The sequence below is a fragment of the Bos mutus genome, chromosome 5 (assembly GCF_027580195.1).
Source record: "Bos mutus isolate GX-2022 chromosome 5, NWIPB_WYAK_1.1, whole genome shotgun sequence".
In the NCBI taxonomy this organism is placed as follows: Eukaryota; Metazoa; Chordata; class Mammalia; order Artiodactyla; family Bovidae; genus Bos; species Bos mutus.
In genome coordinates, this window is record NC_091621.1 from 89,853,176 (window position 1) to 89,869,149 (window position 15,974).

At 38.0% G+C, this 15,974-nt stretch overlaps 1 protein-coding gene across 1 annotated transcript in view; it reads left to right on the top strand.

The window, feature by feature from the left end:
* Window positions 1-15,974, top strand: part of IRAG2 (inositol 1,4,5-triphosphate receptor associated 2) — a 99,318-nt gene that overhangs the window by 34,616 nt on the left and 48,728 nt on the right. The window contains exons 17-18 of the mRNA XM_070370140.1: window positions 9,826-9,940; window positions 10,371-10,533. Coding sequence (XP_070226241.1) covers window positions 9,826-9,940; window positions 10,371-10,533 — 278 coding nt within the window. The remainder of the gene's footprint in view (window positions 1-9,825; window positions 9,941-10,370; window positions 10,534-15,974) is intronic.

The window sequence follows — 15,974 nt, forward strand, 5'->3', positions numbered from 1 at the left end:
GGCATCTGGTCTCATCACTTCATGGCAAATAGATGGGAAAACAATGGAAAGAGTGACAGACTTTATTTTCTTGGGCTTGAAATCAGTGCAGATGGTGACTGTAGCGTAAAATTAAAAGACACTTGCTCCTTGGAAGAAAAGCTATGACAAACCTAGAGAACATATTAAAAAGCAGAGATATTACTTTGCCAGCAAAGGTCTGTATAGTCAAAGCTATGGTTTTTCCAGGAGTCATGTACAGATGTGAGAGTTGGACCATAAAGAAGGCTGAGCACTGAAGAATTGATGCTTTTGAACTGTGGTGTTGGAGAAGACTCTTGAGAGTCTCTTGGACTGCAAGGAGAACAAACCAATCAATCCTAAAGGAAATCAGTCTGAATATTCATTGCAAGGACTGATGCTGAAGCTGAAGCTCCAATCTTTTGGCCACCTGTTGTGAAGAGCTGACTCATTAGAAAAGACCCTGATGCTGGGAAAGATAGACTGCAGGAGTAGAAGGGGATAGCAGAGGATGAGATAATTGGATGGCATCACCGACTCAATGGACATGAGTGTGAGCAAGCTCCAGGAGATGGTGAAGGACAGGGAAGCCTGGCATGCTGCAGTCCCTGGGGTCTCAAAGAGTCAGACATGACTGAGTGACTGAACAACAACAACAACAACAACAAATGAATAGCTCTATTATTGGAAGGACTTGCTGCTGGGTCTGTTGACTCCTATCCCACTGGGCTTTATGTTCCAACTCAGTATACAACGCTTTGCATTGGGCCCTAGTCAATTAAATTTCAAATAAAAGAAGTCATAGGGAATAGAAGACTCTAAATATAAAATGACTTACAATCTTATCCTTCCTCTTACCTTAATTCTTATGCTTTTCTTGGAAAACTCTTGAAATGTGTGCACTTTGTAAACTAAACATACTAAATACTAAACAAGGATGGGATTAAATCTTTTGTTAATCACTATTTATATAGCTGCTGATACTTTACTGAGCATTCACTTACATGCTTTTTGACTGGATAAATGAATGTGGGTGTAGTTGAAATTAGAATAAATTAAAAGAAAAAATCATCAAGTCATCAACTCGATGGACTTGAGTTTGAGCGAGCTCTGGGAGTTGGTGATGGACAGGGAAGCCTGGTGTGCTGTAGTCTATGGGGTTGCAAAGGATCAGACATGACTGCAACTGAACTGAAGTGAAAGGAAAAAAATATGCTTAGCATAGTTGCTTAAAGAGAATAGCAAGAAGAAATGATTTTATTGCCCCCAAATAAGGAAACTAGATATCAGAGAGAGGTTAATACCAAGAGGAACTATCAAAAAGATGATCTTTTGCTTTCCCTAAGAAGCCAGGCGCCCAGACTTCCCCATAGTGGTAAAGGCGATATGCAGTTAAGTAGATATGCAGTTTCCTTACACAGATACCATCTCCACAAAAGGGAGCGTTGAAATTCTTCTGTTTAGCAAAGAAGAACTATTTTGAGAGAGGCCTGCACTAGAGTCATCTTGGAGTAAGTGAATATTCTCTGTGATCCTATTAGACACACAAAACAGCCCAGTTAAATCACAGTACGTGTGATTCGTCAAAAGCTCACTGTGTTCCATGTAGTGCTAAAAATTTGACCTATGTTTATCTCCAGAGACATCATCCTGGTGGCGTTAAGTGACAGCTGGGATCAGGCCTAGATATGGTCTACTTCAAAACCTATGTTCTTTCAACTATCAATCCCCCACCATCTAGTTGTTAAAATCTAATATAATATTAGGGTTTCTCAGGTGGCACTAGTGGTAAAGAATCTGCCTGCCAATGCAGGAGACTTAAGAGACATAGGTTTGATCTCTGGGTTGGGAAGACCCCCTGGAGTAGGAAGTGGTAACCCACTCTAGTATTCTTGCCTGGAGAATCCCATGGACAGAGGAACCTGGCAGGCAACAGTCCATAGGGCTGCAAAGAGTCAGATATGACTGAGCATAATATAATAGTATTTTGCTCAACCTAGCATTGGGCAGGAGAAGGCAATGGCAACCCACTCCAGTGTTCTTGCCTAGGAAATCCCATGGACGGAGAAGCCTGGCAGGCTACAGTCCATGGGGTCGTGAAGAGTCGGACATGACTGAGTGATTTCACTTTCACTTTTCACTTTCATGCACTGGAGAAGGAACTGGCAACCCACTCCAGTATTCTTGCCTGGGGAACGCCAGGGACGGGAGCCTGGTGGGCTGCCGTCTATGGAGTGGCACAGAGTCGGACATGACTGACATGACTTAGCAGCAGCATTGGGCAAAATAATGCTCATCAATGTAAAGATGGCTTAGCTCCTGCCTTCTAAACATAATTTAAAAGACACAAAACTACAAAGTGGCTACACACAAAATGATTTGGCTATAGGTCTTAACTGTGAATAAGGACATGAGTGAAGTATTTTGTGGGAGTGAGAGAGACTTCTATGTTTAGATGAAGTAGGAAACATTTATTAAAAGCAAGCTTTTAGAAGTTAATTGTTTGCTGAGGAGAAAGCCTTCATTCAGGTGCAAGACAGATAGTTCCAGTGCTGAGGATTGGAAAGAGATGAGTGAGGCAACAAGAAACAGTGGAAGAAAAAAAAAAGACCCTTAGGGGGCTTGGTGAGAAAAGCATGTGATCATTTGCAAATGCTTTTGTACATCCAAGTGCCACTTCTTTGCCAGACTTTTCCCCCCTCTAAATACTAGGGAATTATAGAAAATAAGACAGAAATCTTTACCTCCGTAAAACTAACATCTATTAAGGGACACAGATAATAAACAAACATGTAATTATACAGTACAATTCCAGGGAACAGTAGGTGATATGAAGAGAATTAAAACAGGATAAGAAGACCAAGACTGACCAGGGGCATAAGGACCTAATTTTAGAAAGAATGATCAGGAAAGGTCTGTCTGAGGAATAGTAAGTTAACTAGATAAATGAAGTGAGAAAGTGAGATATGTGATGATTTGGGGAGTATTCTAGGCAGAGGAAATAGTCAGTGGAAAGGACCTGGGGCTGTAATGAGCTTGGTATGTTTGAACAGCAGCAAGGGGTCAGCATGGCAGGGGTGGGGTGAGTGCTGGGGAGTGGTAGGCAATGAGGTAGGAAAAATAAGCAGAGGTCAGGTCCTCAGCCTTGCAGATCACATTTAGGAATTGGGGTTTTATTTTGAGTAGATGGGAAGCCATTGACAATTATAAGCAGAGAAATAATATGACTTATGTTTTGGACATTCATTCTGGCTGCCAGGTAGAGAATCGTCTATAGAGGGCAAAAGTGAAAACAGACAGGTGAGAAGAGCTTTTTTCAATAACAGATCACCAATTAGATATCTTGAAATCAATTTACTGGATTATAACCCTTTAAAGAAATAAACACAAAACATCAGAATACTTTGCATACAGGAAGAGTAAGTACTATTTAATAAAATTTTTGTTTCAGCCAGGTGCATGTGTGTGTGCTTGAGTGAAATATAAAACATTTACTGAGTCATGGTCAAAAAAGCTATTGTGTTAGGTGCCATTGTAATAGTAGTCCAGGTGAGGGGTATAATGTGAGCCAGGGTGATGGTTGTGAAGGTGATAAGAAATGGTTGGATTCAAACTGTGTTCTAAGGATAGATCACATCTGACATACTAGTAAATTAGATGTGGGAATGCAAGAGTCATCCTTGACTTAAGTGTTTTTGGTCTGAAAACTTTGTAAATGGGGCACTAGATGGTAAGATCTGGGGGAGACTCAGACTTGGTAAGACTAAAAAGTCAAGATTTAGCATTAGGACATGATAACAAGAAGAGTTGTTGAATTTAAATACACACACACCTAACCTCTTAACACGATAATGAAAATCTCTATAGAAGAAAAATCTTCAAAGTTTCTGTTGAATACCTTTAATTGATATTCATCTGCTAAATGACACTATCTAATTTGTTAAAGCATTTCTAAGGCTGCTGTGCTTCATATTCATAATATCAAAGTAAATAAACGTTGTAAATAAGATTTATAGGTGTAAGTACACATAAGTCATGAAAAACTTTAGTATTATTAAGTATGGATTTCTGTTGATCTTCACATTCCTTTTACTTTCCCTGGAAAGATAATGGATACTCTTGAGAGCTTAGACTATTCCTGGAAAAGATAAAAGTAGATAAAATGGATGTCTTAAAAAGCAGATGAGGTGATACCAGCAAGAAGGTGGAATAGAAAGTAATGGACCCTCCTTCTTCCAATAGATACACTGACTCAACAGTAATACATGAACAAATTCCTTTTGTGATAAGTCCAGCAGCTACTTAAGAGGCTCTTGTACCCTGGGTAACCATGAAATGAGCCACATCAATGCTGGTAGAAAAATTCTAAATACCCTTTCACCATAATTCCAGCTCCTGGCATAGTGTCATATGATCAGAAGGAACCCTCCAGCTTTGAATTTCTTTCTAGATAGGGAAGGAGTTGGACTGTTGTGCCCAACATTCCAAATTTGCTGAAGACTGCCCAGAATACTAGCTTCTGTTTCATCTGTGTCAAAGATGCAGATGGACTGGGTATACTCCAGACACCTGGGGGACACTGAAAATAAAGCAAGTGGTTTGTTTTAGCACACAATCATTCATCATAGTCCCTACCCCTGGCCAGCATAGAATAAGCAGATGAAAAATTCCTGATCACAGCTTCTCCCTAGGTAAGGAAAGGGTTGGATCATACATACAACACTGCAGGTTTTCTGGGGATTGCCTGCGAGATTGGCTTCTATCATGCCTGTATCAGCAATGATGGAAATCTCATACCCTAGATACTTAGGTTCCACTAAGAACAAAAATGGTGGGTTGAGCTAACATAAAGATTCTGAGGGATTCTTAGAATCTTTGCTCAAAGTGGTTGGTAAGGAATTTTTCCTGTAAAAGGCCAGTCTGTGGATACTGGGAGAGGTGGTTCTTTTTGTGAAGAACCAAAGACTCTTGTATGGGGAAATATATCACCATTTTTGAGGGATAGTTTTGCTGGGTATAGTAAAACTATACACAAAGAGTCAAGAAAAATTAAGACATAGGAAAATATGTCTGAAATACAAGAACAAAATAAATTTCCCAAAACTGCACCTAATGAAACAGAGATAAAATATTTACCTCACAGAGATTTCAAAATAACTGTCATAAAGATATGCAATGAGGATGGGAGAGCAATGCATGGACAAAGTGACACAAAGTGAGGCTATTAACAAAAAGACAAAAAAAAAAAAAAAAAAAAAAAAGCGACAAACAGAAGTACTGGAGGAGAAAAATACCTAAAATTTTATCAGAGGAGTTCAATAGCGGACTAGATCAAGTAGAATAAAAGATTAGTGAACTTGAAGAGAGATCTTTGGAAATTTAGTCAGAAGAGTAAAAAAAAAAAAAGAGTGAAAAAACTTAATGGACATCATCGAGTAGACCAACATCTGTATTATGGAGTCCCAGAAGGAGAAGAGAGAAGAAAAGGGATAGAAAGGTTATTCAAGGAAATAATGGTTAAAAACTTCCAAAATTTGGGAAGGACCCCAGAGGCCTAAAGGATTTCAAGTAAGATGAACCCAAAGAAATCCACACTGAGACATGCTATAATCAAAGTGTTAAAAGTCAAAGAATTTTGAAAGCAGCAAGAGGAAGGTTTTGTCAGATAAAAGGGAGCACTCATAAGACTATCAATGGATTTCTCAGCAGAAATCTTGCAGGTCAGAAAAGAGTGGGATAATATATTTGAAGTATTGAAAGGAAAGAACCACCAAACAAGGGCACTATACCCAGCAAAACTATCCCTCAAAAAATGGTGATATATTTCCCCATACAAACAAAAGCCAAGGGAGTTCATTACCACTAGGCTTGCATTATAAGAAATGCTAAAGGGAGTTATTGAAGTTGAAATGAAATGGACTGTAGCCCATAAGGCTCCTTTTTCCTTGGAATTTTCTAGGCAGGAATACTAGAATGGGTTGCCGTTTCCTTCATCAGGGGATCTTCCCAATCCAGGAATCAGACCCATGTCTCCTGCATTGTAGGCAGATTCTTTACCACTGTGCCACCTTGGAAGCCCTTAAACAGTGATTAAAAGTACACTAAAGTATAAAATTCACTAGTAATGGTAGATATATAGGTACAGTCCTGGCCTGAGCCATTAGGCAAGGAAAAGAAATAGAAGGCCTTAGCACTGGAAAGAAAGAAGTAAATTATTTCTGCAGATGACATGATCTATATATAGAAAACCCTAAAGACTCCACAAAAAGCAGTTAGAGCTAATAAACAAATTCAACAAAGATGCAACATACAAAATCAACATACATAAGTCAGTTGCATTTCTATACACTAATAATTATCTGAAAAGGAAACTGAGAAAACAATCCTATTTAAAGTAGTATCAAAAGAATAAGATAAGAATAAACTTTAAGGAGATAAAGATCTATACACTAAAACTGAGACAGTGCTGAAATAAAGATGTAAATTAATGGAAAGACATCTTGTGTTTATGAATTGGAAGACAATATTGTGAAGATGTTCATACTACCCAAAGCAATTTACAGATTCAGTGCAATCTCTGTTAAAATTCAAATGGCATTTTTTATAGTAATTTGTTTTTATTCAGTTACTAAGTTGTGTCTGACTCTTTGTGACTCCATGGACTACAGCGTGTCAGATTTCCCTATCCTTCACTATCTCCTGGAGTTTGCTCAAAATCATGTCAATTCAATCAATGATGGTATCTAACTGTCATCCTCTACTGCCTCCTCCTTTTGCCTTTAATCCTTCCTTTTCTAGTTAGTTGGCTCTTCACATCAGGTGGTCAAAGTATAGGAGCTTCAGCTTCAGCATTAGTCCTTACAATGAATACTCAGAGTTGATTTCCTTTAGGATTGACTGGTTTTATCTTGAAGTTCAAGGGACTCTCAAGAGTCTTCTTCAGCACCACAATTCGAAAACATCAGTTTTTTGGCACTAAGCCTTCCTTATGGTCCAACTCTCACATTTGTACATGACTAAGGGAAAAACCATAGCTTTGGCTAGATGTACCCTTGTTGGCAAAGTGATGTCTCTGCTTTTTAATATGGTATCTATTTGTCATAGCTTTTCTTCCAAGGAGGAAGTGTCTTAATTTCATGGCTGCAGTCACCATCCATAGTGACTCTGGAACCCAAGGAAATAAAATCTGTCACTGTTTCCACTTCCCCCCCTTCTATTTTCCATGAAGTGATGGGGCTGGATGCCATGGTCTTAATTTTTTGAAAGTTGAGTTTTAAGCCAGGATTTTCACTCTCCTCTATCACCCTCATCAAAGAAAATTCCTAATATTCATATGGAACTACAAAAGACCAAAACAGCCTTGAAAAAGAGCAAAGCTGTAGGTATCACACATGATGATTTCAAAATATGTTACAAAGCTACAGACCAGTGAAATAGAGTAGATTGTCTTGAAATAAACCCTCATGTATATAATCAACTAATCTTCAAGTAGGGTGCCAAGAATACACAATGGGGAATGGATAGTCAACAAATGAAACTGGATATCCACATGTAAAAGAATAAAGATGAACCTTATCACATGCCATATAGAAAAATCAACCCAAAATGGATTGAAAAGTTAAACGTAGCTTAAAATTATAAAACTTCTAGAAGAAAACTTGGGGGAAAACCTTCATGACATTGTTCTTGGCAATACTTTTTTGGATATGAAAGGCATAAGCAACAAAAGAAAAAATATGCAAGTGAGTCTACATGGGACTAAAAAGCTTCCACACATCTGAGGATATAACAGAGTGAAAAGGTAACCTATTGAATGAGAGAAAATATTTGCAGAGCAATTATTTGAAAAGGGGTCAATATTCGAAATACGGAAGGAACTTCTACAACTCAGTAACAAGAAAAATCCAATTTAAAAATGGGCAAAAGAAGTGAATAGACCTTTTTACAAAAAAAAGATATAAAATTGACCAACAAGTACATGAAAAGATGTTCAACATCATTATTCATCAGGGAAATGCAAATAAAAACCACAGTGAGTCATTCACAATGATGAATGAATCACACCTGTTCGGAACGCTATTATATTTAAAAAAAAAAAATCCCAAAATATACCAAGTGTTTGTAAGTGTATAGGGAAATTGAAACCCTTGCATACTGTTGGTAAGAATTTAAAATGGTGCAACTGCTATGGAAAATAGTTTGAAGGTTCTCAAAAAACTTAAAAATAGAATTACCATATGATCTAGCAGTCCCACTTCTGGGTATATATCCAAAAGGATTCAAATTCAAAATCTTGAAAAGATATTTGCACACTCATTATCATTGCAGCATTAGTCTTAATAGCCAAGATGTGGAAGCAATCTAAATGCTCATCTAGGATGAATAAATAAAGAAAATATGATATATACATACAATGAAATATTTGCCTTTTAAAAAAAAGTTTTTGAAAGCTTTTTGAGAAAAGAAGGAAATTTGCCACAAATCTTAAAGATACTATAAGTGAAATAAACCAGTCACAGAAGGACAAATGCTACAGGATTCCATTTGCATGAAGTGTATAAAATAGTCAGACCTGTAGAAGCAGAGTAGAATGGTGGTTTCTAGGGGCTTGGGGAGGGGAAATGGGTGGGTGTAATTCAATAGATATAGTATCAGTTGTGTAAGATGAGTAAGTTCCAGAGATCTTTTGTACATCATTGTGCCTATAATTAACAACACTGTATTGTACACTTTAAGGTATATAGGGTAGATCTCAGTTTAAATGTTCTTACCACAATTTAAAAAAAAAGAAAAAACTGACTACATGCTATTGAACAATGCTGAATAGAACGTGTGTTTTGGTAGTTTTTATTTTTGGTTAGGGTTTTGTTTGCTGGCTTACCACAGTGGTAAAGCATTCTCTGAGACCGTTTTTGTCTCTCATATGGTCCTTCTTGTAATCAAGGCTGGATTTATGCCACTGCACAATGGGATTCTGACTATGTATGAACATTTGAGAGGCACGCAAAAAGCCTAAACCTGACCGTGTCTTCCTCACTGTTTTGAAACTCCTGAAGGATATCATTCCATTGAGCTAAGGTCCTTATTTAGGTCAAGTTGCTTCCAGACAGTCATTGATGTATTAGTACATACCATGGTTTAAATAATCTCATTAGCTAACAGATACATTTGTATATATTTTGAGGTTTAGGATTGGATCCAAAAGAGAAATAACATTACAACACTAAGAGATTTGAGGTGAGGAAGAAAGGGGAGGGGAGAGACTTTAGAAAAGAGAAGACTGCAGTGGAAAGACTAACTGCTCACTTTTATCTATTCTTGAGAACAGCCCTTCCTGTGTTCGAGGCATGTATTATACCATGATTGACAATTCTTAAGGAGAAAGGCTAATGTCATGAAACAAAGTGCTTATTTCTTTTGTTCCCTCTTTTTTCCTTTCCCTTCTTTCTTTTTCCTTTCTTTTTTTTTTTTGAAAATGCTAGGTGTGATATGTAAATATTGCACCTGTCACAGTGACCTCATTGTGGTGCCAGTGTAGCTAAAAACTATGAATGTAGCTTGTGGGGAACTGAATATTCCAATGTAGAATAGGAAACGGTTTTTTATCTGTAAAGTGAGGTTATTAGACTAAGTGAGCAATATAATTGCTCTAATTAAATTTCTATATTTGTGAACCATTTATCTGTATATAAATACTTTCACTTTTCCCTCTCATCTCTGAAGAACTATATTAAGTTTGAACTTGTCATAACTTCTGAGGGTTAACTCTTGGTTGAAATGTCACTGACAGCTTGTGGTTGGCACTTTTTTTTTTTTTAACTCCAGGCAGAAACAACTAGAAACAATCACACAATTGCAAGAAGTTACTGTCAAGCAGGAAGCCATCTTCAGGAAGCAGGTCCAAGAAGCCAGCCAGTGGTTGGAGGAGGCAGAGAAGCAGGTAGGGTGGCCTTTGACTGACTACATTACAGGCACAGGAAGTCTCCTCAGATGTCCTTAAAACCCTGAAGTAAAAATGGAGGAGGAAGCAAAAAAACAAAGAGGAACTGCGAAGTTCAGTCCCTCTCGACTAGCAGTGAGCGGAGGAAGTAAAGGGGGAGTTGTAAGAGGCGGTGTCAACAGCCTGCTGATGAAAGAGGCAACTTTGCAGAAGGAGGCAACTTGACATATCAGGACTTTTACCACTGTAGAAATAGCTCAGGCATACGAAGCGCATGCAAACACAGAATTGCAGAAGTTCAGTGGAGGCTTATCGCTTCCCTGAGAAGAAAAGCACATTTTCAGTTTCGTGTGCATAATCAGAGTGAGCATTCAGTTGCTTTCTTTCCCGGCCACCCTGCTAAAATCCAGCGTTAACTGTCGGTATCCAGGTGGAGGATGGAGATGGGGCAGCCCACACTGCCGGGGAAGAAGCGAAGCCTTCACTGCATAAATTAGAACAAGCAATTTCAGATCAACGAAATCTCCAGACTATAAATACCGAGATAGTGAACACTTGCCAGACACTTGGGCAGAGGACAAGAAAACCAAAAAGTGAGTAGCCAATATTTGTTGTGTTCGAATTCAGTCCACTCTGAGGTGAGGGGCGAAAGGGCTACAGCCATTTGTCTTGATTCCAGCTACTGTATTATTACTGAACTCACGGTGCTGAAATGGCTCTAGAAGGCAGAGTTATGGGCATGCACAGAGGTCTGCCTAGTGGCTAAGAGGAAGAATTTAACCATTAACTTTCCCTTTTTGTTGTTTATGAAAGCTAGATTTTTCCATGACTGTTATTTCTTTAAAAATTAAACAAGAAGGAGGGAGGTTCAAGAGGGAGGGGACATATGTATACATATAGCCGATTCACATTGTTGTATGGCAGAAACTGACACAATATTATAAAGCAGTTACCCTCCAATTAAAAATAAAAAATTAAAACTTCTCAATATCTGTAAATGTAAACATGGAAAAAAATCTTGTATGCCTGAGATAGTTGAACTTGCAAATTGTTTACATATTCTGCTCTGATTTTATTAGCTGGTTTGTACCCATCACATGGTAGAAAAGGCCTGCCTCTCTGGTTTTTTCTATTTTCTTAAAAGCAATTATTTTAGGGTTGAGCAAAAATACTTATGAATTCAATGTGTATCAAAATATTATATACATGTGAAAAGTCTTTAAAAATATTAAGGCATTCTTTATATATATATATATATATATACACATATATATAGCTTTAAAAATTAGAATATTGTAATTTTTCTGTATTACCTAAAAGTGGAGAAATGTTTACTGAGGATTTGGGTGAGAAGACAGTTGTCAAATGACAGATGTCAGATTATTTTTAAGCTTATTTTATTCTAGAAATATAGTTCAATAAAAGTAAAGCATATAAATATATAAAACCATTTATCAGACAAATGCTTTTGTTCAACCAGCTTCTTGTTCTAGCTGTATGAAAGTTCCCTTTATAGAAGGTTACTGATTTGGGTCATAACTAACTATAAGCATGGAAATTTTCAGGCTTGTGTTTATTTTGGATTTATTGTACCCTTTCTGCTGTTATCTGAGAAAGCTGTTTAAGCATTTAAAGGAACTGGCTAGTTCTAAAATAGCAATGGTTGTTCAACACTTCATTATTATTATTTCTAAGCCTTGTAGCACTTGCTCATTTTCAGTAACTCTAAGTATCATTGTACTCTGCTTCACTGTCAGACAATGTAAAGCATGCTTTAAGTTATGTAATCTATATGTTATTTTTTGTATTGCTCAGAGGGCATTGGAAAAGGTCCCCTTGTGATTAGAGTTGTTCATTCTGAAACATGAATGTGCCTTCATTAAGGCATTCCAAAGTTGGTTTACAGTGTGTTTGCTTTAGATGCTGTGCTTTGAGGTCTAATCTTTTGATCCAGTTATATTTATCCTTTGGTTAAATCACTATTATACCTCACAGTTTTGTAAAATGAAAAATGTATCCCCTCCTCTGTTGGTCTGTAGTGCCTTCTTGGAAAGGCCAAGTTTTACAACTTATTCCAAAATATACATTCTTAATATTATGAACTTGCTCTTGTCTTCCCAGTGTATACTCAGGATAATTGGTCCAAATATCATTTAAAACAGAATATGAAAGCTACCCTGAGTGAGATGCATGTATTTTTGTCTGGCTGGATAAAGTAGGATGAATGCTTCCTTTCTGTCTTGAATTGCTCACTGCATATGATACAGCATTGCTTTATCAGCTCCTTCATTTGCTAGTATTTTTTGTTCCCCTAAGAAGGCATGCCTATCAAAATTTTGCTCTGATGACCTTTTGCTTATGAAGATCTTTCTAATAATACCCTGAAAAATAAACCTGTGCAAGAAGAGGGAAATTTGGGTAGCACATATTTTCAAGAAGTCTGTAGAGAAGATTTTCCAGAGAGACTGTGAACAGATGTCAGTGAGCTAGGACAGTTATCACACAAACGCATCCTCACACATTCCACCATGACCACTACTACCACATACTGTCTGAATTCTGACTCAGACATTTGAATTCTGAGTCAGAAAACAAAACTATTTAAATACATTTTGTTCTTGTGAAACTGTCTGGTTAGCTTTATAAATTCATTAAATGTCATGGCAGTTGCTCTCTGCTTGTACCTAAGAAAGGTTCATTAGCAAATTGTGTGGGGATGCAGTTGTTTAGTCCAAAATTTTAGGTTAATGACAGTGTTCTCAAATTGGAAGTAGGAAGTTGTTTATGACATTTGATGAGATGCCCTGGATTTACTGTTGACTGAGAAAATTGTTCAAGTTTTCAGTTGCCACCAGGACTGGACTGATTTATGAGGTAATTAGTATACACACTTGCCCTCCTGAAATATGCCATTAGAATTATTAAATGTCTTGAATGGTAGCATGCATCCTTTCTTCTGCTTCTTTGTATGTATCTCTTAAGTATCTTATTAACAAGGGCAATCCTGGATGTATAAATGAATGTTTGCTTTGAAAATGAAGTGAATAAAGCTTCTTAGATCTGGAGTATGCATACAGCATATTAGGGTGAATCTGATGTGCAGGAAACAGAGACTAAATGATCTAATCCAAGCTATCATCCCTTTATTATTCATCCATTTTTTTATCCCATCTACATAAAATCTTCAGAGAGTTGCTCATACAGTAGACAGTGAGTGAAATCATAAATAATTCCTTTAGAAGGCATAAATATTTCTTTGGGGAAAGAGCCTGAGAAGCTCCTGTATATTATAATTCTGTATTTGAACATAGAATCTGACATGAACTTTAGAGTAGGCTGTCACCTAGATGAGCTCACTGGAAATTCTCTTCCAGCTTCTATACTTAGCATGGAAGGCATGATGTATGGGGCAGATAACAGTCTTACAGCTTTGAGGTTGAATGTGGTTGTGTACTGAGAAATTAAAACACAAGAGTGAAATGAGACTGGAAGGGGAATTTAAGTGATGGAGATACTCAAAGATAGGTGTTGGGATGAGGACCAAGGAGATAACAAAATTAAAACATGGCTTGCTGGACAGTTCTGATGGGATGCGGGCCTCTATTGTCCCAGAGGAAAAATGCATGAATGGATAAAATAATCTAAAAGGAAGTATTGCAGTGATAAAGAGGATGCTGCTGCTAAGTTGCTTCAGTCATGTGAAAATCCCATGGACGGAGGAGCCTGGTGGGCTGCAGTCCATGGGGTCACTAAGAGTTGAACACGACTGAGCGACTTCACTTTCGCTTTTCACTTTTATGCATTGGAGAAGGAAATGGCAACCCACTCCAGTATTCTTGCCTGGAGAATCCCAGGGACGGGGAGCCTGGTGGGCTGCTGTCTATGGGGTCGCACAGAGTCAGATAAAAAGCATAGGATTTGAAGTTAAACCTATGTTCTGACTCCAAGTCTACAAAAGAACTTTATGAATTTGGGCAACTCTCTACCTCTCCGAACCTCAGTATCTTCTTCCAGAAAATGCCAGAGTTCTTAATTTATAAATGCTGTAACAAAAGCACAACAGTAGCTAGTGAGTGGTTGGCCATACTGGGTAAGGTCTGTTCTGCAGGAGTATATTTCTGTATGTAAACTACCTCATTCACAATTGACAAATGGGTGAAGACATGTGAGAACAATATGGACGTTTCATTCAGTTTACCTGGGCATAGCATCTGGATTAGTAGGAACAGAACTATAACCTTCAGCAGCAAAGGAAAAAACCCTCAGCTTGGCTGCTGACAGGCAGCAAGAGGCTTTCAGCTTTATTTTAAGAAAATTAAAAACAGGTGTCTGCACCTGGGCCTCCCTTGCAGAGGAGCGCCGTCCCGGCCCTGGCCGAGCTCTACTCTGTGGCAGACTGTATTCCCGCCTGCGTTTGTTTCAGCAGCCCCACAGCCTCCAGGTTCCGCTTTCATGGGCATTTTCTCAGCAGCCCCCCAGCTCTGTGCCACTTAAAGTGTCACCAGCATTTCCACTCTGTTGTTTTTGTGCATTCTAGGATTCTGGAGTCAGCCTTTAGCCATTTTAAGTCGTATGTCTCAGTGATCTAAGCTATCTTCCCTGGTACTAATGACAATTGTGTTCAATAGTGCTTGGGTTACAATGTTGCATATACATTTTTAGTGGTCTCTTCCTAGCCCTATTTACCTCATAAGCTCCATTATTTTTGTTCTTATTGTAGTTTTTATTTATTTTTAAATTTTATTTGTTTTTGCCAGCACTGGGTCTTGCTTACAGCATGAGGGCTTTCTCTGGTTGTGGTGAGCAGGGGGGCTGCTCTCTAGCTGTGGTGCACAGGCTTCCATTGTGGTGGCTTCTCTTTTTGGCAGAGCACAGGCTCTAAAGCCCAAGCTTAGTAGTTGTGGCCTATGGGCTTAGTGGCTCTGTGGTATGTGGGTTGTCTCCAGACCCCGGATCCAACTTGTGTCTCCTGCACTGGCAGGCAGATTCTTAACCCCTGCACCACTAGGGAAGCCTTGTTGTAGTTTTTAAATTCTTAGTTATTGCTGAGTAATTAGTATATCATGAAACGTTCAGATCTTAAGTGTACTGTGGAACCAGTTTGACAAGTGCACATGGAAACACAGAACTTCAATAACCCCAGAAACCTCCTTTGTGTTACTTCCACTTCTACTTCCCCACCACCAGGAGGAACCAGTGATCTGATTTCTATCATCAGTGGGTTCTAGATGGGTTCTAGAATTTAGGCTGTTCTAGAATTGAGTTGTGTAGTATAAACTTTTGTGTGCTTCTGTCTGTCTTCCCTTCAATGTGTTTATCAATGGGATGCCTTTTCATGGTTGAGTTACATTGTTTTGTAAGAACATTGCACACTGTGATTATCTTTTCTCCTATTATTGGACATCTAAATTATTTCCAGTTTTGGGTCTGTGTGTGGACCTGTGGGTTTTTTTAACCTAGGATAACTATCTAGGAACAGCTGTAACTTTAACATCTTAAGAAAGTGCAAACAGTTTTCATAGTGCTTGGAGCATTTCATGCTCCTTCCAGCAGTGTATAGGAGTTCTAGGTATCTGATTTTAATTTTTTGGATTGATTGGCCATTGTTGTATTTCTTCTTTGTGAGCTACCTAAATCTTTTGCCCTTTTTCAAGTTAAGTCCTTTGTCCTTTTGTTATTGAGTTGTAGAATTTCTTTTCTTTATATATTTTGAATACAAGAACTTTGACAGATATATGTGTTGTGAATTATTTTCTTCTAGTCTGTGGTTTTCAAAGAACTTTAATATTTTTAATGCACAATTTAATAGAACATTCAGAAATGCTATGAAGTTGACTAACATTATTATGGCTCAATATCATGGTCTTGATTTTCAACAGCCAAGCAATTGCAATGTCTTAGTGCATAATCATTTAGAAAGTTGTTTTATTTCAGCTTCCTTCAAAGGCTGAATGTATCCAAGACAACTGGTCTCATCCTACATCACAGATGGCAACAGCAGGGAATACAGTGGCCATTGTTTTACTCGCTTCCA